The sequence below is a fragment of the Bos indicus genome, chromosome 10, assembly GCF_029378745.1.
Source record: "Bos indicus isolate NIAB-ARS_2022 breed Sahiwal x Tharparkar chromosome 10, NIAB-ARS_B.indTharparkar_mat_pri_1.0, whole genome shotgun sequence".
In the NCBI taxonomy this organism is placed as follows: Eukaryota; Metazoa; Chordata; class Mammalia; order Artiodactyla; family Bovidae; genus Bos; species Bos indicus.
Window position 1 is genome coordinate 92270878 of NC_091769.1, and position 20649 is coordinate 92291526.

General features: G+C 35.0%; 1 protein-coding gene across 1 annotated transcript in view; it reads right to left on the minus strand.

The window, feature by feature from the left end:
• Positions 1 to 5305: 5305 nt before the first annotated feature.
• The window catches only part of GTF2A1 (general transcription factor IIA subunit 1), a 38181-nt gene continuing 22837 nt past the window's right edge, over positions 5306 to 20649 (minus strand). Inside the window, exons 7-9 of the mRNA XM_070797960.1 lie at positions 19711 to 20031; positions 16591 to 16680; positions 5306 to 9538 (exon numbers count right to left, since the gene is read on the minus strand). Coding sequence (XP_070654061.1) covers positions 9431 to 9538; positions 16591 to 16680; positions 19711 to 20031 — 519 coding nt within the window. The 3' untranslated portion in view covers positions 5306 to 9430. The remainder of the gene's footprint in view (positions 9539 to 16590; positions 16681 to 19710; positions 20032 to 20649) is intronic.

Sequence of the window (20649 nt, forward strand, 5' to 3'; positions counted from 1 at the left end):
TGATGTCCGACTCTGTGACCCCGTGGACTGTAGCCCTCCAGGCTCCTCTGTCCATGGGATTCCCCAGGTAAGAATACTGGAGTGGGTTGCCATTTCCTTCTCCAGGGGATCTTCCCGACCCAAGGATCAAACCCTGTTCTCCCGCACTGCAGACGTTTTATTTACCATCTGAGCCACCAAGAAGCCCAAGTCTCAGTCTGACAACCCAGGCCTAAAGCAAGCTAGCAAGTGAGCAAGGTAAAATGCAGAAAACTGTATACAGCTAAAAGGCAGAGAGGTGAGGAAGATTAAAGGAAAAGAATGTAAACAGAAAATATAAAATCAGTATTTATGGTTGGTGTAAACAGAATAAATTATCAACTAAAAGGCTTAGTTAGTTATAAGGTCATGAAAGACATTGTTTCTTTATGTCTTTTGCTCTGCCTCCCCATATCATCTTTACCTTAAGCTTAGTTCTTCTCAAGGTCACAGGATGGCTGTTGAACTAATACCTCCTCATTCAACTCTGAAGGGAGAGTCTGAGCATTTCAAGTAAGAACTGTGAACCCCAGAATCAATGACCATAGCCAGGGAAGAATGGCTTAAGCTTTGTTGTTGAACAACAAAAAGCAGTGTTCGCCAAGCTGTGTCTGACTCTTTGTGACCCTATGGACAACAGTATGCCAGGTCCTTAGTTCACTATCTACTGAAGCTAGCGCAGATTCATGTCCATTGAGTCAGTGATGCCATCGAACCATCTCATCCTCTGCTGCCCTCTTCTTTTACCTTCAATCTCTTCCAGCATCAGGGTCTTTTCCAATGAGTCAGTTCTTCGCATCAGGTGGCCAAAATATTGGAGCTTCAGCTTCAGCACCAGTCCTTCCAATGAATATTCAGGGCTGATTTCCTTTAGGATTGGCTGGTTTGATGTCTTTGCAGTCCAAGGGACCCTCAAGCGTCTTCTCCAGCACAATTTGAAAGCATCAAGCTGACCAGGACCCGACCTTTATTAAAATACTGTGCTCTTTGAGTTGTAAGATACCAATCTCTCCCCTTTCTTCCTTCTTCACTAGCCTTGCTTCCTCATTCTCCCTGACTGACTCCCAGGGCCAGCTTCAAGGGTATGTGACAAGTGCACTCACAAAGGGTCCCACAGTCACTACCTTTAAATTTTTAATATGTTTTGAACAATGGGCCTCCGTTTCTCATTTTGTACTGGGTTCTATAAATTATGAAGCCATTCCTGTTAGCTAATTCTTCTCTCAATACTTAGCTTGGTTGTGCCTTCAGGGTTGGTCCTTGACCCTCTCTTTTTACACTCTTGCTTGGGTGGATTATCTCTGTGGCTTTAAATGCTCTTCACATGCTAATAAATCCCAAAGGTATTACTCAGCTCAGGCATCCCTGCTGAGCTCCAGGCTCCGTCTCCTTATCTTGCTTTCTTGGTATGTCAAGCTGGATGTCTAACAGGCACCACAAAGTTAATATTCCAAACATGGGTCTTCTTAGCCCACCCCCAGGGGCCTGTCCTCCCCCACGGTCACTACACTCTTCTTAGATAGCTTTTGTTAAGGGGGACGAGTAGGTACCGTCCCCGCCCTGACTTGAAGCACTTGTGTTTCTTCCCTCTGTCCACCAGAAAGTAGTACCATTTTGCACTCCCACAAGCAATCCACTGTAAGGTCCATTTATGCACACCCTGACTATGACAGAGTATTGTTTTCTGATCACTGGGTAAGTAGAAAAATGACTTAATATTTTGTTATTATTTGTTGTTAATATTGTCTTATTTTGTACTCCTTCAATTATTAAGAGAGTCAATTAAATGATATGTGCTTTTCTTCTTTGATGAACTGACTTGCTACACATATGCATTTTCCCTGGAGTATCTTACTCATTCTTAGAGTCCATTATATATTAAAAATATCAGCTGTCTTAATAAGAGTAAGTTAGAACAAATCTGGAATGAGGAAGGAGGACCAATCAAGAGATGTCACTGTTAAAACAAAGCATGGTAGAAGCAACAGGAATGTTCTTGATAATTAGAATCTAAAGATCTGAAGGGAGAGTGTTGCAGGACTAGAGAAAAATCAGCTGCAAATGCCTCACTTAGGAACTGTACTTGTATGCTCATGTGACCAGGTGAGTCCCCCTGTGGAGTTGCACCTGTGCATGAATGTGGGGTAAGAAATGGGCTTTAGTGAGACAAATCTGCAAGTCAGGGTCAGCAAGAAAAGAACAGGAAGGAGCCCACATCCTGAGAGGCAGACCAGGGACTCTGACAGACACAGCTGAGATCCGATTAAGGAAAGCTTGCCCCTTCCCTTTGTAGGAAGGTAAAGTGTAACTTTTGTCAGACCGGTTGATGCCGGTTGGGTTTAGGGGTGACTTACAGTTGGTACCTGTGAAAAGAGAAAAAGGAAGGGAATAAGGAACAACTTGTAGATTTTGTTTTGAGCAAAACTTAGTAGGCAGTAGAGCTATTTCCTAGTATTTGTAAGACTAGGTTAGATGATATTGAGCTTCAAATCCCAGTGATGGCTGGGGGAAAAAAACAACAACAACAAAAAACAAGAATAGCCATCAAATCCAATATGTGCTGAGGAAAAGGAAGAGGGCTAGAGACACTTTTCAGGAGTCCCAAAAGACACCTAGTAATGATCGGACTGATTTAAAACAGTTGACAGCAAGGTTACCTGTGTAAGTCTTTAAAGCTACAATGATCAAGGCCATTTCTGGTGACCCATTTTCCAATTGATAATTTGTTGGTTCACTGTAAAGAGAGTGAAAACTTGATTATTTGGTAACTTGCACTTCCCTGAGGGATAATTTATAATTTTGGCTAACAAGAGAAAACTAGTATATAGGCAGGCACATGTGCTATTTTTAAGGACCTGTTTTTGCAGATTTAGTTATTCCAATTGTTTTTATTGCTTTAAAAAAGTGATTGGGAAAACAGTAGTCACTAATTCACATTGTGTATTTGGGAGTGGGGAAATAGAAATCGGAATGAATTCTGTTTCTGTCATGTTGTGTTTGAGAAAGTAGGCTATTTCAAGAAGTGCTCAGGAGGTAACTGGTATCGTATCAACACAACAACCTTCAGAAAGCTGAAGTTCAAAGCTAAGATCCAGGCCATTCTTGGTTCAAGGACACAAAATTCATTTCCAATGTGAGGAGCACAACTATAAGTTTCTAGAACTATTTCCACTAACAAGTTCAATGCTCTCAATAATTGCTAATATTAAGTTCTCAGATCTCTCACTTCTTTTTTTATTTTTTAATTTAAAATTCCTTTTTTTTTTAAATTTTATTTTTAAACTTTACAACATTGTATTGGTTTTGCCAAATATCAAAATGAATCCGCCACAGGTATACATGTGTTCCCCATCCTGAATCCTCCTCCCTCCTCCCTCCCCATACCATCCCTCTGGGTTGTCCCAGTACACCATATCTCTCACTTTAATCTGCTTAAGTCTCATTATAGATGGTAGACCTCTTTCTATTAAATAGGAAGATAAGGAGAACTCACATAAGTAACCTGGCCAGTTTAAGATCTTTTCTGTGACCATCATGCCTTACAAAGACATATGGGTACATACAGGTGTCAAGGGTACATACACGTGTCAAGGACTGTAATAAATGCAATGTATGTATCGTGTCATCTGTCATTATGTCACAACAAACCTATGAGGTAGTCTAGTTTGGTAATATGCCCAAAGTCACTGCTGTCAATCCAATCCACACTAGGATTAGAACCCAGACAATCCAACTTCACTGCTTTTAAAGACAGCAACTACCTTATTCATCTGTGGCTTATCCAATAACACTGATCACAATTCCATGCCTATGGAAGATCACAGAGTTGAATGAGTATGTTAATACATGCTCTGTGCTTGATTCCCTTTCAGCCTCAGAAAACTTACATTTCAGACAGAAACAGAAGTAACCAGTTACTTACACAGCATCTTCCTCTTTGGCTGGAAGTAGGAGCAATGACACAAAGGCTATTTGCCTCCATAAACAGGACTGCCAACAAGCACTGGGAGAGAGGTTCATGTCAGAGTGATGTAATCATTCTTTCAATGTCTTTCATTAACAGTGTTTCATTATTTTCTCCACAAATGAAATGAGCAGAACCCAGTGCTATTTAGGAAAATTACATAATTTTTAAAATGTTATAACATTACTACAGTTTTAGCTTTGGGAAAAATCCAATCTATTTTAGACATATAATTCAAGAAGGGAAAGCAAAGCTTACAGACTTCCCAGTGTGTTTCATTCTTCTTCTCCATACCCCATCATTCACTTTTCTCCTCTTAGGCCCTTTCTGCTACAGACAGACGCACAGCTCCATTAACTCAAACCTCCCAGGCTTAATTTGTTTTGGTGTATCCAAATCTTTTACTGCCTCTCAATTCAGACCATATTCTCTTTTGCTATTCTTGACCATTTAAAAGTATTTTTCAGCTCCACGGATATTATGAAGTTAATAACTGGGATATCTGAGCGCCTACTATGGTACAAAATGCACCACTTTAGGATCTTTATGTATATTATCTCACTTAATTCTCAAAACCATACTGCTGTAATTTTATGTATGGAGAAACTGAGGCCAAAAAGGTTAAGGTCATCAATGTAGGAGCCTGAATTAAACTGCAAAAATACAAGATTTGCTGCAACAAAGAAAGCATCTTTATTATGATTGTTTTAATGGTTAAACTTTGCAAGTTTCCTAGATAAAATAGTAACAGGATAAAAAAAATTACAAAAAAGCAAGCTTCTTAATGATTCATTTGAAATAACTATAAATAAAAATACTTGCTAATTATTTAATACTTTCTAAAATAACACAAAATATATTCAATATGTAGTACAGGCCTTAATGATCTGATTCTTTTATGCAACTATTTACAAACTCTAAAGTAAAATAAAAATATATAGCTAAACAGTGAAATTAAAAAACAAGGTTGTTCTCAAATAATTTTATCCTAAGTAATCTATTCTTTGGAGTAGAAATACTCACTTAATACAATATGTTATTTATATCAATTTTTAGTTACACTTTGTTGGTGTGGCTTTAGCCCAATTTAAATTCCTGTGTGCCTAGAAATTACAACTATTCCTTTTAAAAAGTACTAAGAATTTATAACAGTTTAATATTCAGACTGACATCCCACCCCAATTAAAGGTATAGAATTTAATGATACCTCTTTTTGATAATGGAACTTATTAACAATGTGAAGCATTTTCCTTTCTCAACTCTATAGTTTTATTCAGTTATCTATATAACAATTTTATAAACTAGTAAGCAAAGCAAGCAGCATTACTTTTTTTAAATAACATCTTTAATTAAAGTTTTTGCAAAGGTAAAATATTAAACTTAAAATAGGTCTTAGTACATCAAAATACTAAGTTCTCTAATTGTATTCCAAGATGGTCTTTAAAACATAATATCCCGTATATCACAGAAGAGCAACCTTGATCTGCAATTGTACAGAATGAATTTTACAAACATAATAAATATATTTACGCCCTTACACATAACAGTATGTACAACAGCAGTTGACAATAGTAGCTCAGAACAGCAAAAAGAATTAGCTCCTCCCCCCAAATTGTAGCCCTGAAGCATACCGGATGATTTAAGGAAACTTAACTTGAAATAGTAGTTAATAACTCAGTGTAGTTCTTCTCCTAAAAGAAAAAACAATTTTTCTTGTTCCTCAAAATAAAAATTTCAAGTTCTGTGTGTTCTTCCTTAAACCATAAAAAATGACAAAAAATAGACTAAGGCAGACTTAAAAAGGGAATACAAACTTCAGAATAATTTCCATAGCATAATAGATTAAAATGCAAAACTATTTAACATAAACCCATGAGGAAATATATAAAGCAACTATTTTTTAACCAATGAATTAAAAACCTGAAACAGCCGATTCAGACGGATAGGTGGGAGATAGATAGATGTATGAAATAAAATGAAAATGTACAAAGGTGGATCAATAAAATATTACATTGCACAAAAGCTCAAAAAGTTCAAGATGAAATAATCTGAAAATACAGGAATTTTCTTAAGAGGAAGAAAAAGCTAAGATATAAAGGGAGCTCCCAAGAAAATTATGTCTGATTTCTTATACAAGGTTTATTTATTTCTGAAAAGAATGGTGACATTATTGCTATAAGATAATCAAAAATTACTCTTAGAAGGAGATAACACTTTTCATTCCTCCATAAAAGCCAGAAAAAAAGCAAACCAAATCCTTGATTTTCATATAGCAAAAGAAAATCTTTATACAAAAGCTATTATACTTTTATTTTTATGTTCTTGCAGTCTAAACCAGAGTCTATTAGACTATGCTCTTCAAGAACACATTTTAATCGCTATACACACTGCTCAAATCTTGATGCATGCCAAAAAGAACATCATCAAGGTGGCTTTGATTTTAAGAGGCAACAATATAAATGTGGTGCTATGATGGCATTTAATAGAAAGAAATGTGAACATTTAAAAAAATATAAAAGCCCAATATAAAGATCCCCCTCATATAACAGACATTTTAGTCCAGAAACTAATTGCACATTAGAGTTGTTTTAGCCAAATGTGGCACTCCACAGAATTTAAATGTGCTCTCAGCCATTCAAATGGTCTGATTATCCAAATGACCACCAAAAAAAAAAAAAAGAGTACATACACTGAAAGGCACACATTTTCACACTTAAACCTAGTACTTTTGTGTAAATTTTCCTTAGCACTGTTGATTGTTTTTTAATAAAAGGTGCCATCATCATCTGTGCAAATCTAAACAAATCCTTTTCTGAAACCTTCACTTATTTCATAATACCAAGTCTGAACTATTTTCCTTCTTTGAATAAACGTTATCTTTACTTCAAAATTTTCAAAGTGGGAATCCTTGCATTTTCAAAGGAATGACATTTTTAATGGAACCTAATGAAATGATGTTAAATAAAATGTTAAAAGCATGATTAACAATTCAAGTACAATAAAAGATAAGCAAGTGGCATTCTTACAGCAAGCCACTATAATAAAACTAAAACATGCTATTTGACTGTAAAGGAACACAATGCAGTGATATATAAGAGCACAATTTGGTATGCAGTGTTGTTTGGACCAGTTTTCAGAATTTTCACAGGTAAAAGAAAAGCGCTTACCAAGTATGTTATAATTGATATGCAATATACACAGGTGCAAATATAAATGGTTATTTCCTGCTTCAAAACAACCCTACTAAGTCACACTGAAAGCAGTGGTTGTTCATATTTCAATGTTATAAAAACAGGCTAGTATACAATTCTATTATGAATACAATGTTTTTGTCTACATAGAGTCCAAAATATAAGCTGAGTATCATATAGTAATCCAAGGTTCAGTAGCGTAAGAACTACTAGATAGCCAAAGGGTTTCAATCAACACTGCAGCAATGCTAAACTTTTATAGGTAGTTCAGGTCACTGACTTCTTCACCAGGTAAATATAAACCTACTAGCAACTATACTGAAGGACAAACGAACAACAGGACTTCTGTGATTTTACTCCCTTCCTCTCTCCTCCCAGGCTCAAAAAAAACAAAGCAAAAAACCTGCGTGTGCTTTGAGCATAGTGGGGTAAACAAATAAACCTCCAAAAAACTAATATAGTAAAAATTAAAACCGTATCACCAGATATGGCATCGAAATAAATCTAACTACTAGCATGCTAGAAACCACCATTTATATCAAAGTTCAGAACATAAGTTAAAGGGACCAAGGTGGTATTTTGGGAGGGAAGTAGGCAAAAGAAAAAAAAAAAAATTAGCCTTTTCAAGAAGTTTAAAGATTTGTGCTAAAAAAAACAAAAAAAAACAAAAAAAACAATATAAAACAGCTCACAGTTTTTCTCTGCAACGTACTTTAAAGTGTTTCTCTGTTACTTCTGGAAACACAAAGGCAAATAAAAGGAAGACAAAATTGGAAGACTTAAAAAAAAATCAATATACAAGTTAAACACATGTGAATTTTGTCAAAATAAACCATGAAAAGAATTAGGTGTTAAGAACAAAGGTGAGGACACGTGTTCCTGCAATTCTCCCAAGCAACTCGTTCACACTGAACATAGAGCACTGCCACATCGTTCTTTAGAGCCCCTTACAGAATACAAAGCTATGCATTCTTCATATACATATTACATTTCTACTGTTTTTAATATACAAGTCAAATTTCTATGCTGTCTTCCCGATGTGCAAACTGGAGCCCATGTCTGTATTATCAGCGGCCTGGAAGGGCCAGTGCAAGAGAGGTAAGTATGTACTTAGTGGCCCACCCTCCTCTAACCCCAAAAATTTCTTCCTCAAATTACAAAGTTGCATTTTAAAAAATGTGTTCAATTAGAGTAAGAGTTTTAAAATTCTTTACTAGTAAACACAAGAAACTTTTAAAATTACTAAACTGTTTGATAAAAATCCAGGTCCTCACCACCTGCCCAATGCATCAATCAATGCACAGAATGTTATCTAAATGTTTGTTTAGCTTAAAGACTAAACATATATATAAGCATACACTTCAGCCCAACAGGAAAATTATCTATTCATATGTATATAATTCCAGCTAGATGGTACCTGTGTGCAACAAAACTGCATTCCTGAGGAGCCACTTGGGGTTTCTTTTTAAGGTGTGGGACTAAAAGAAACAAATACAATTCTGTTAGGAAACTGAAGTTGTCATTTTAATTCTGCTCAACTCAGACAAGACCCAAGTCTTTATAATGAGTCTGAAAACCTAATTAAAATAAACATCCACTCCTAGGTAAATTTTGTCTCCAAACTGTAATTACTGATTATACACTTCCTTTAACTTGTAAATAGATGTTTCATCAAGCAGGGAAGGAAGAGGTATATATTACTGAGGGAGAACAGCAAGTAAAAATATTTAAGACCTATAAGAGTTCTAAACTGTTTCCTTATACAAGTGAATTAAAATTCAACACCATAATTCTTACCCTTTTGTAAAAAGCTCAACACGCAATTTTTACCAAATATAACCACGTACAATAAGCAGTTTCAGTTCAATCTATCAAAAGGGAAGTTTCTTCAGTTCATTCCAACAAGTATCTTCTGGCTGAACTCAAGTTGGAGGAAGGAATATAAACAAAGCTTTACATGCTAATCACCAGTGGCAGGTACCTGTATTTAAAATCGACAACTCTGGTTTTCTTACACAAATCCCCACCCTCCCCACCCCAACAACCCCAGGTGCTACAGTTCCATGGCTTGCCAGTTAGAAGTAGTGTCTGTGTTGTCAAGGTCTCTTTGTTCCAGTAGCTCTGCTTCTACTGCACTTTTCTGACATGCAGAAGTTAAGTTTTGGTTGGTATATGTCCCAAGTTTCAAACTGTCCACTTTAAATTTTTTTTAAAGTTTCTTTTGTTTTATTTATAAAAGAAAATGAACCAACTCTTTTCACCATTCTGCATCTCCAATGGCTTTGGAAAATATATAATCTCTTCCATTAAGATTCATAATGCCATCCTTGAGATGAAATTTCCATTTGTTTTTACTTCTGTGTATCTAAATAAATAAGTAAAAAATGCATGAAATAAAATAAAAAGAGGAAACAAACAACAACAAAACCCATTCACACACCAAACATGTATATTATTGCAATTGCAAACTGTTTTCTTTTTTGAGATATAATTGACAAGTAACATAGCAGTTTCAGATGTACAAAGTAATGACTAGATCTCTGTGTATACTGCAAAATGATCTCCACAGTTAAGCCTGTTAACATCCATCACCATGCATAGTTACAAATTTTTTTCCTGTGATGAGAACATTTAAGCTCTTTGTTAACTTTCAAATACACAGTGTCATCAACTGTAGTCATCATGCTGTGCATTGTATCCGTGAATACTTATAACTTGAAGTTTCTGTCTTTGACCACCTTCGCTCATTTCACCTAACCTCCAAACCCTGTCTCTGGCCATCTGTTCTCTGTATCTATAAATTCAGGGTTTTTTGTTTAGATTTTCTTTATGCTGCAGTTGTTAATGGGATTGTTTTCTTATTTTCTCTTTCTGATAGTTCATTATTAGTGCATAGAAACCCAACAGATTTCTGTATCCTGCAACTGTACTGAACTCATTTATAGTTCTGACAGTTTGTTGGTGAAGTCTTTAGCATTTTTTTTGTAGTATCAAGTTACCTGCGAATAATGAGTCTTACTCCTTCCTTTCTTCATTTGTGTTTTATTTCCTTTTCTTGCCTAACTGCTCTGACTAGGACTTTCCATCCAGTGCTGAATAAAAATGGTGAGAGTGAACATGCCTGTCTCTTTTCTAATCTTAAAAGAAAAGCTCTGTGCTTTTCAGAGTATGTTACCTGTGGGTCTGTCATATATGACCTTTATTCAGTTGAGGTACATTACCTCCACAACAATTTTGTTGAGACTTTTTATGTTACATTTTGTCAAATGCTTTTTCAGCACCTACTGAGACCATCCCATGATTTTTGTCCTTCATGTTGTCAACATGGTATATCACACTGATTTGAAGATGGTGAGCCTTCCTTGAATCCCTGGAATAAATACCACTTGATCATGGTATATGATCTTTTTAAATAAATTGCTGAATTTAGTTTTCTAATATTTTGTTGAGCACTTCTGCATCTATACTCATCAGGATGATACCAGCTTATAATTTTCTTTTCTTATGGCACCCTGGTCTAGTTTTGGTATCAAGGTAACTAACGTTGGTCTTGTAAAATGAGTTTAAAAATGTTTTGTCTTCTTCTGTTTTTTCGAACCATTTGAGAAGGATTGGTATTAATTTTTCTTAAATGTTTGGTAGAATTTACCAGTGAAACCATCTGGTCCTAGACTTTTGTTTATTGGGAAGTTTTTCATTATTGATTCAATCTCCTTACTAGTAATCAGTATGTTCAGATTTTTAATTTCTTCATGATTCAGTCTTAGAAGGTTTTATGTTTCTAGGAATTTATCTACTTCTATATGGTCCAATTTGTTAAAGTATAATTATTCACAGTAGTCTCATATGATCCTTTGTATTTCTATTATCAGTTGTTAACTCTTTCATTTGATTTGAATCCTCTCTTTTCTCTTTTTGAGTCTCACTAAGGTTTGTCAAATTTGTTTATCTCTACAAATAATCAGCTCTTAGTTTCATTGATCTTTTTTTCTATTATCTTTTTAGTCTCCATTTAGTCCCTCTGATCTTTGTTATTTCCAGCCTTCCATTAACTTTGGGCTTCTTCCTGTTCCTTTAGGTGTAAAGTTAGATTGTTTGAGATTTTTCCTTGTTTCTTGATGTAGGCATTTCTATGTACTTCCTTCCTAGAGCTGCTTTTGCTGTATTCTACATGTTTAGTATGGTGTATTTCCATTTTCATTTGTCTCAAAGTATTTTCAAGTTCAGTAGCATATTGTTTAATCTCCATCTGATTTCTATTTTCATACAACTGTGGTCAAATTGCATTTTAATAATTTGATACAATCTCTCTCTCAAAAAAACCAATTAGCTAGGTGAATTTTTCAAAAGTCTATAATTAATATTTATTTTATAGCTCTTAGTATTTGGGTTCATTAAAGTAGTTAATAATGTTTCTCTGCAAATTATTTTAATCTCTACCAGGTCTGCATATACGTGTCATTTCCTATACAATTCTTTAGAGGCAAATATTTAAAACAGGAATACCCTTTGTTCTCCCTGATGCTTCTGGAACACTTTTTATGTTTTGCCTTTTCTCTGTAACTCCTTTTAAGTCTATACGATTTAATTAACCATAGGCTTTTCTTCATTCTCCCTATCTACTGACCACCAGGACATTTTTTCCTCATTATTGGTATCATGCTTACAACTACTCTCTTCTTCTTCACATACACTAACAACTTACATATTGCTGACTTTTTAAATACTGTGGCCCCCCAGTATAAGAATTCATACTAATATTAGTATTTCTCTAATTATTATTTTATCTATAATTCTACTTTACTTGTCTTCAGGACACCTGGCAACTGTTTTCTAAAAGGCCACCAATAAGTTTCTAGTTACTGCATCAATAGCCTCTTGTCATACGACATATTAAAATACTTTTTAACTGATTTCCAGGTCTTCACTCTCTCCCTTACCTTCAATCATAAGCATCACTCCCATTTCAGGCTTTCATTTTAAAAGGAGAAAATTACAGCCTGGAGAAGTTCAATGAGATGATCAATGACATATCACAATTAAGTGACAAAAGATGATTCCTTTGCCCCAGTCCAAGACGCTTTCTATTTATCAGGCTGTTTTCCATAATAATGCAGAAATTCTCACTATGTACAGGCATTTTCTTATCCCACTGCTAAAACTCCATGGTCTAACATCCCCATGCAAACAGTCTCCATGAGTATTCTTGGCAAATCACTGTTTAGTGTCTGCTTGAGTGTGATTAAAAGTGGAAGGTGAAGAATTGCAAATTCAGTTATCCCTTCCTGGGACAGCCCCCTTGCAAGTCTTTCATACTTTACCCCTTACTAAAAGCTGCTTACCCCAAACTTCTTATTGATCCTAGTCCTGCCTTTTGGAAAGTTAATCTAAAAAACAGTGAATACTTCATATATTTGAAAACCACTCTCATGCCCTTCCTTAAGATCACTAACTTAAGCTATATATAAATTTACCATATATCTATCTTTTCTCATTTATTAAAGCAAAATAGAGTATAATAAAGTGAAACAGTATTCAGAAGAGGGCCTCTTACATTAAGTGGTCTTATTTTGTTGTTGTTTAGTCACTAAGTCGTAGCTGACTCTTTTGTGACTTCCCCTAGACTGAAGCCTGTCAGGTTCCTTTGTCTATGGGATTTTCCAGGCAAGAGTACTGGAGTGGGTTGCCATTTCCTTTTCCAGGGGATCTTCCTGACCCAGGAATCAAACTCATGTCTCTTGTGTCTCTTGTACTGGCAGGTGGATTCTTTACCACTGAGCCACCAGAGAAGTCCAAGTGGTCTTATAACTCTGGTCTAATTACACTATTTAGATTATTACACTTAACACCTTAGGATGGATGATTTGAACATCTAACAGATATAAAACTAACATGTCCCAAACCAGCCACTCTCCCCTCCTAAATCTGCTCCATCTGCAGCTTTTCCCATCTCAGTTGATGGTATCTTCATTCTTTTGACTAATTCCTCATTAAAAAAAAAAAAAATCCTGGAGTCATTCTTGATTCCCTTTTTTATCTTCTTCCACATACACAAGAGTCAGGAAAGCCTGTTGACTCTTCCTTCAAAACATCCAAGATCCAGATGCTTCTCATCACTTCCAATGCTATCATCCTAGCCTTAATCACCATTTTCACTCATGTGGATTACTATGATTTCCCTCTATTAATCTCATTTCAACCTTTGTTTCTTCTACATTTCAACCTTTGTTTCTTCTATATTCTGTTCCCAACAAAGCAATTTTTTTTTTAAGATTAAAATGTAAGTGATACTACTTTTGTATATTTGAAACCTTCCAAGAGCTTCTCACTCAGAGTGAGAGCCCATGTCCTCACAAAGTCCTACACCACACCGCCTGCCCTCACTTACCTGATTTAATCTCCTGCTATACTGCTCCCCCAAGCCCAGCTACACTGGCCTCCTTGCTGCTTCTCACACAAAGAAGGCAGGTATGCCATCAAATAACGACATGGCTAACTTTCATCAAGCCTTTGATCCTGTTTCCTTTCCCACTCTATAATTACCCACACTAATTATCAACTTCTAACATAGCATATTAATTACAGTTGAACCTTTAACAATATGGGTTTGGAAATGCACAAATCAACTTATACACAGGTATTTTTCAATAATAAATACCACAGAATTAAGTGGACTGTGGTTGGATGACTATACATATACAGACGAACCACAGATACAGAAGGCTGCCTCTAAGTTACATGCAATTAGCCCCAGTGTTGTATTAAGGTAACTGTAATTTGTTTTATCTTTTTGTTATGTTTTAGCCTTTTCTCCCTCAACTAGAGTAAGCTTCCAAATGGCAGGGACTGTTTTGTTTTGTTCACTGGCTTATCTCAAGCTCCTAGAACAGTGAGTGCCCTGGAACATCACAGACACTATTAAGTATTTTTTGAATAAAAAGATCTCTGTCTCCTTTTCTCTTTGACTTCCTATAGAGAAAGTATTAATTATCCTAAAAATGGATATATAAATTTATTTCTAGTACGGAACAAGTAACTATAAGCTGAAAGATATGGAATTAAATAAACAAGCAATGAGTAGCCAGGAAAAAAGAATTCCACAGACAAGTAAAGAAACTGCAGTTTGCTGCAAGACAACTTGCAAAAAGCAAATATAGAAAGTATCATGTGCATCAAGTAATATTCCATATACTAAGTACTGAAGTCATATTGAGTAGTAAGTAGTAAATATTTTTACTTGACTAAATCACAAAATATAACTTGAAAAACAATTCATTTACTGGCCTTACATTAAGTCCTGTATAAAGGAGTATACAGGACTGAGTGCAAGGAAAAAGGCCTCTGAACTTTCCTCATGACAAAAATATTAAGTAACACTATCTACAAACAAGGCCGATGCCTCAATACCTGATGCCATCAGTCCTTACCTATCCACACTATGTGAGAACTCTGCCTCATTATTAGATTTAAAGCTCTCATCTGACTGGCAACACAATCAATTCTTTGTATGACTGCTGCTAAAATTGACTCACTGTTGAAATTTAGGCTTCAAAAATAAACTCCTAAAGTTCAAGTTGCCTCAAACTACACCCAAGCCCATTTCAGAACACCACCATTCTTACACTGTTGGCTAAAACCCTCCAATCTCCAAAACTCATTTGATAATAAAAATTAGATCTCTGTAAACTTTAAAACTGTTTACCATACAACAAACTACTTAAAAGTTACTTTTAAATTTCTTACTTTAAAACATTAAAATATTGCCTCCATGAGCAAAAGAAACCAATTTTAACATTAAAAATATTAAGTGTACAAAGGAGAATACTAGTCTCTTATAATATGAAAATACTTAGAAGCATATTCCTCAGTCAAGCTAAGGTAAAGGTCATTTCTTATGTATCTGACATCCTGCTATCATGATACTGCATTCTGGATAATCTGGTTGCCAACAGGGTCCCTTGAGTCTTCCTGACAATAAAGATTTACTGGTATCCCCTGTTGTTTCAACTTCAATACTTTTCCTCCAAATGCATATAACAAGAAATTACTTGTATTATCATGTGCTTGGTGTAAGGTATTGAGTGCTTAACTTAGTAGTCATAAGGTACAAAAGTGGATGCCCTGCTACTCTGAATCAGTGACCTCACTAACCTAATTCTATAATTTCACTGGTACTTAACTGGCTTAATTTTACCTTTACATTAGGAAATGATAAGATTCATTTTTTAAACATTTTTCCTACAGATGTTTGCAATAAACATGGCTATTTATAATATTCATTTTATAAAAGCAACACAAATTTAAGACTTTCATCATTTGTAAAAGAGGGCATAAAGAGCACAAATTTTGCATGAGTATAGATTGATCCCTGGGTTGGCAAGATCCCCTGGAAAAAGGAAAGGCTACCCACTCCAGTATTTTGGCCTGGAGAATTTCATGGACAGTCCATGGGGTCACAAAGAGTCAGACACGACTGAGCAACTTTCACTTTCACTTCTAGTACTTGACACAATTAGGCACTTAATAAATAGACGTTTAGTGAATGAGAAGTGCTTATAAATAAAACCCAACTATATCTATCATAGTTTTCAACACTCGGAAAAGATCTCTGTTGAAATTAAACTATAAAAATGAAGCATAATTTGTGGATTATAAATTTAATGGCTATAGCCAGAAAACAATTCTGATTAAATGTTTCAATAAACAAAAAAATCTCGACAATGCCAAATCTATAACAAAAATACTTGAGAAGTAACATCCTTTTTAAGAATTAAGAAATTAAGGAGTCAATAGCTAATTTTCATAGAACCTAGTTTAAAATTTTTCTATTGCTACCAAAATTTTGTTGTTGTTCAGTCCCCACATTGTGTATGGCTCTGCGACCCCATGGACTGCATACAGCAAAGTTAAATAATTTAAAATAACTTTCAGTAAAAACGTATCTTTTGTTAGTTACCAGTCTTGTTTATTACCCTCATTCAAAAGGCTACAGAAAGGTTCAATTAAAGCCTTTTAAGTTTTGAGGCCGTTGAGGTCAGAGGGAAAATAGGGTTATCCCACTTACTTAATATTCATATTAAAAGACAATATAAACTGGCTTTACTTTGTTAATAAGTTGGGAGACACAATCTAAATGGAAAACAACATACTTTTTATGATTTCATGCATAACTTATTTTTCAACTATAGTTATACAAATTAATTTCTCACTCCATTAAAATAATCTACTAAAGTATAACACTGTTTTCATTCACACAGTTTATACTCAAGTTTCTAAGAGGCACCAATCAGCTAACCAAATGCTTGAACACGGCAGACAGGATGGTTTAAGAAAGAAATTACAATAGCAAAAATGTTAGTAACCTGATGACTGGCTTCCCTGGTGGCTCAGACAGTAAAGAACTGATTAAATCCTTACCTTATCATACTGGCACACAACAACATTTTCTGTATCAAAGAGTTCCTGTCCTTCCTCATCACTCACATCATCTTCACTATTGAGGGGTTCCTAAAAATTAAAAAAGAGAGTTCATTTATTTATATTTCATGTATTACTAAAAAAAGGTCCTTCTAATATTCACTGAAAAGAAACACAGTGACCTTGAAGTTCTTTGAGAACCAAGGGCCAGACAGATCCACATACACCATGAACATATTGTTAATTGGCTATGTTAAGATTCTGCCAGTGTCACTGAAATTCCAGCAAGAAATTAAATATAGTAATTAAAATAGTTAAGCTATATAATTTATATGACTCAAAAGATGTTACTTTACTTCATTTTTTCAGAATAGCACAAGAAGATAACTCTTTCCAGTAACAATTTGTCTAGAAGTGGACCTAGGAAAATATGAAGATTTAATGAGATAATGGTATGTGTACCACCAGAAGCAGCTGTGTAAAAAAAAGAAAACACTGGTGAAGCTGGAAAAGGAAAACAAGGATATAAAAAAGGTCGGCAGCCTAGCTAGTCTTGACATTAAAGACTAGGAATACAAATTAGTATGTCTACTGGTGGAGGCTTAAAGCATAACTAAGGCAACCACATTTTAAAGGGGGGGATCTTGATCTCACTAATGAAGAGAATCAAATGCCAAGATCTAGCTAGAACATAAAATGACCAATCAAGTTAACCTTGACCTCAGTTGTGACAGACAATAAAACATACAACTCTAATTTCTAATTAATGAAGAAAGAGAAGCTAGGGCAAAATAAAAATGGAAAGAAAAATAATCAAAACAAATACTGTATATAAACTATGAAATCTAGAAAAATGGTACAGATGAACTTACCTGCAAAGCAGAAACAGATACACAGAGAATAAGTGTATGGATCCAAAGGGGAAGGCAGGGGTGGGACAGATTGGGATTGGCATATATACACTCTTGTGTATAATACAGATAACTAATGACAACCTACTATATAGCACAGGACTCAATGATCTGTGATAACCTAAATGGGAAGGAAATCCAAAAACAGAGGTGATATGTGTATATATATAGCTGATTCACTTTGTTGTATAGGAGAAACTAACACAACATTGTAAAGCAACTATACTCCAATTTAAAGAAAAAAACAGATTTTAAGTCTCTAAGCCTGTACCTACTTACACACATGTATATGTATATATTCTGTAATTCAAAATAGTTATCACCAACATAAATGTAAAAAAATTTACTGAGGTAAATTTCATCATTTTTAACCATTCTAAGGTGTACAATTTGCACTTAGTATGTGCAATTATCACCACTATCACCGTTTCTAACCAATATTATAGAACTTAGCCAACTAGGCAAGAAAAACTGCTATTTTTTCACATTTGATTTGATTGCCTACAAAGAATACATGAAAGAGTCAAGAGGCTACCCAGTAAATACAGATGACCATGGCCGCCGGCACCCTCACCTGAAAATCCTGTTTCTTTTGATCATCCCACTGTGTACAGGGAAGGAGTAGGTAGGCATTAAGTACACTCAGGAAATCAAGAACTATATGTTTCTCTTTTCAAAGAGCTTTTTAAAATTTGCTATGGTGTTTATAACAAAAAAGAAAATTGAAAAAAAAAAAAAGTGGTGTAGCAGAAGCCTTTTGCTGCTCATCATTAATCAAGGAAATAAAAATTAAAATCAAAATGAAAAATTTTCTGCCTACCAAACTGGCAAAAAAAATTAAGAAGCCTGACAATGTCAAGTATTGGTGAAGACAATGCATGCATCATTATATACTGAATGCCAGAAGTGTAATTAGTACAACATTGTGCCATTTTATTGTAACTTGAAGATATGCATGCCTTATGATTCAGCAATTCAATCTTTAGGTATAGCACTTGAATGTGTCCCTAGAAGACATATTCCAGAATATTTTATAACTGTACAGTTAACAAGTGGAAACAACCCTAATGCCCAATGTATCACAAAAATGGATAAACTTTTAACATTTAACAGTGAAAATACTTTTAGGTGTATGCAACAACTTAGATGAACCTCAAGAATACCATCTTGGGAAAAAAATCAACTTGCAGAAGAATACACAATTATTCCACTTCTAAACAGGCATGAAAAACTAAACAATATGCTCCTTAGGAATATAAATACTTATGGTAAAATATAAAGGCAAGGTAGTGACGAACACACAATTCATGAGCAAGGATACTCTGATGGTAGAAGGAAGAAGATGGGGATTAGGGAGGGGCACTCAGGGGACTTTATGTTTGGTAAGGGGATTTTTTTTTTTTAATTAGATGCAGACACTGGGTTGTTTACACCATAAAACACTTTTTATTTGTTTTATCTATTCAATATTTAATAAAATAGTACTCTTTAAAAAACATTACTTAATTTAAAAGAAGAAAGAAGATAAACCAGAAGATCACATCTTAGGCTGTTGCAAGAGGCAATAACAGTGAAAACTGTGGATAAGACCAACACCATCTTGACTATAAGTACCTAAGCTGGAGCACTGAGGAAAACAAAGATATATTTATGTACTTCTAGAAATACACAACAAAAGATGAATAAGAAAAAATGGTTTGTGAAACTGCCGACAGACAATAAGAGCAGATGAGGTTATCTAAGGAACTGGTATGGAATATGGAACATTTTAACTCTGAAGTGTCTTCTCTTCCCAAATGCTGTTTTAGATTACTGAAGGAAAAGATGAACCACATTTACCTGGTTCTACCAATGTCTTACCCTTAAGCCACATCATGATGAATGTATTAAGTCAAAGAATTAGAATTACTTGCACTGTCATCACATTTCTAAGTAAAACCTAATTTGGTATACGTCTGCTTTTTGTTACCAGCTACAGAAATATTTTATAAATACATCCAGAACAATCTAAAAAACTTATTAATAGTTTAACATTATTTAAAATCTTACACTGTATAGTAATTTTTAAATTATTTAAAATCTTAGTATTTAAAATCTTACATTGTATAGTACCCTAACAGCCTCTAAAAACAGAATTCATCAATTTGGCACCAAGTGAAGGAAGAACAACTGAACAGGTCCTCATTTCGAGTCTTTTACTTAAACTTACCTCTTCTACTTGCCCATCTTCAGCTCCATCTTTCTCTTTGTCTTCCTCCTCATCATCATCATAGTCTTCTTCTTCATCTTCATCTTCTTCAGATGATGTATCCCCAGTTCCATCAACTTGCAACACCAGCGGAGCCTGCTGTTGAGCAGGCTGGGCCTGTGGCTGCTGCTGGCCAGTGGCAGTTATCTGCGCTTGTGCTGGTGTAGGTGCTGCCACTGTTGTAGGTATGACTTGAGTCTTGTTTCCTGTAAATAAGATTTGCTGGGGCTGGATGATGACACCTGTTTGTGGTGAAATCCCTCCAGGAAGAGGGGCCAAGACCTAAGACAAAAGAAAAACTACACATTAGGAACTACTCAGAGGATCAAATTGCTCAGATTCATCATTTGATACACAGAAACAGGCCCCAGTGGGAAAGAATCACCCTCAAATGGCCGTATCTCATATACAGGTAAAAACTACCAAAGCACAAGAGGAATGTTTATTGAGTGTACAGATCCACTCAATTTTCATTTTACCATTCAAATTTCTAAAGAAAAACAGATTTTAAAAAATTACAACTGCTACATTTATCAAGTAATTGCTATTATGTATATTTCAGATTCCAGGCCAAGAGTTATATGTTATTAATTTGCTTGAGGTATGGAGGTTTAATAACTTGCAAAGCTTGCAATCTAGTCACTAGGAGACAAAACATGAACCTAGGCTTTCTGGTTCTGCTCTTAATACTATGCTACACTTTCACTCTATGAAGAACACTGATCTGGAAACTGAAGCCTTGGGTTCCAGTTCTAAGATCACAGATAAAGATGTAGCAGAGGCAAGTCATTTAACATCGCTTCATTGTTTAAGGTCAATGGTTCTCAACCCTGCTACAAATTATAACAACCTGTAATTTAAAAATATTGATACCTAAGTCACTACTTCTAATATTCTGAT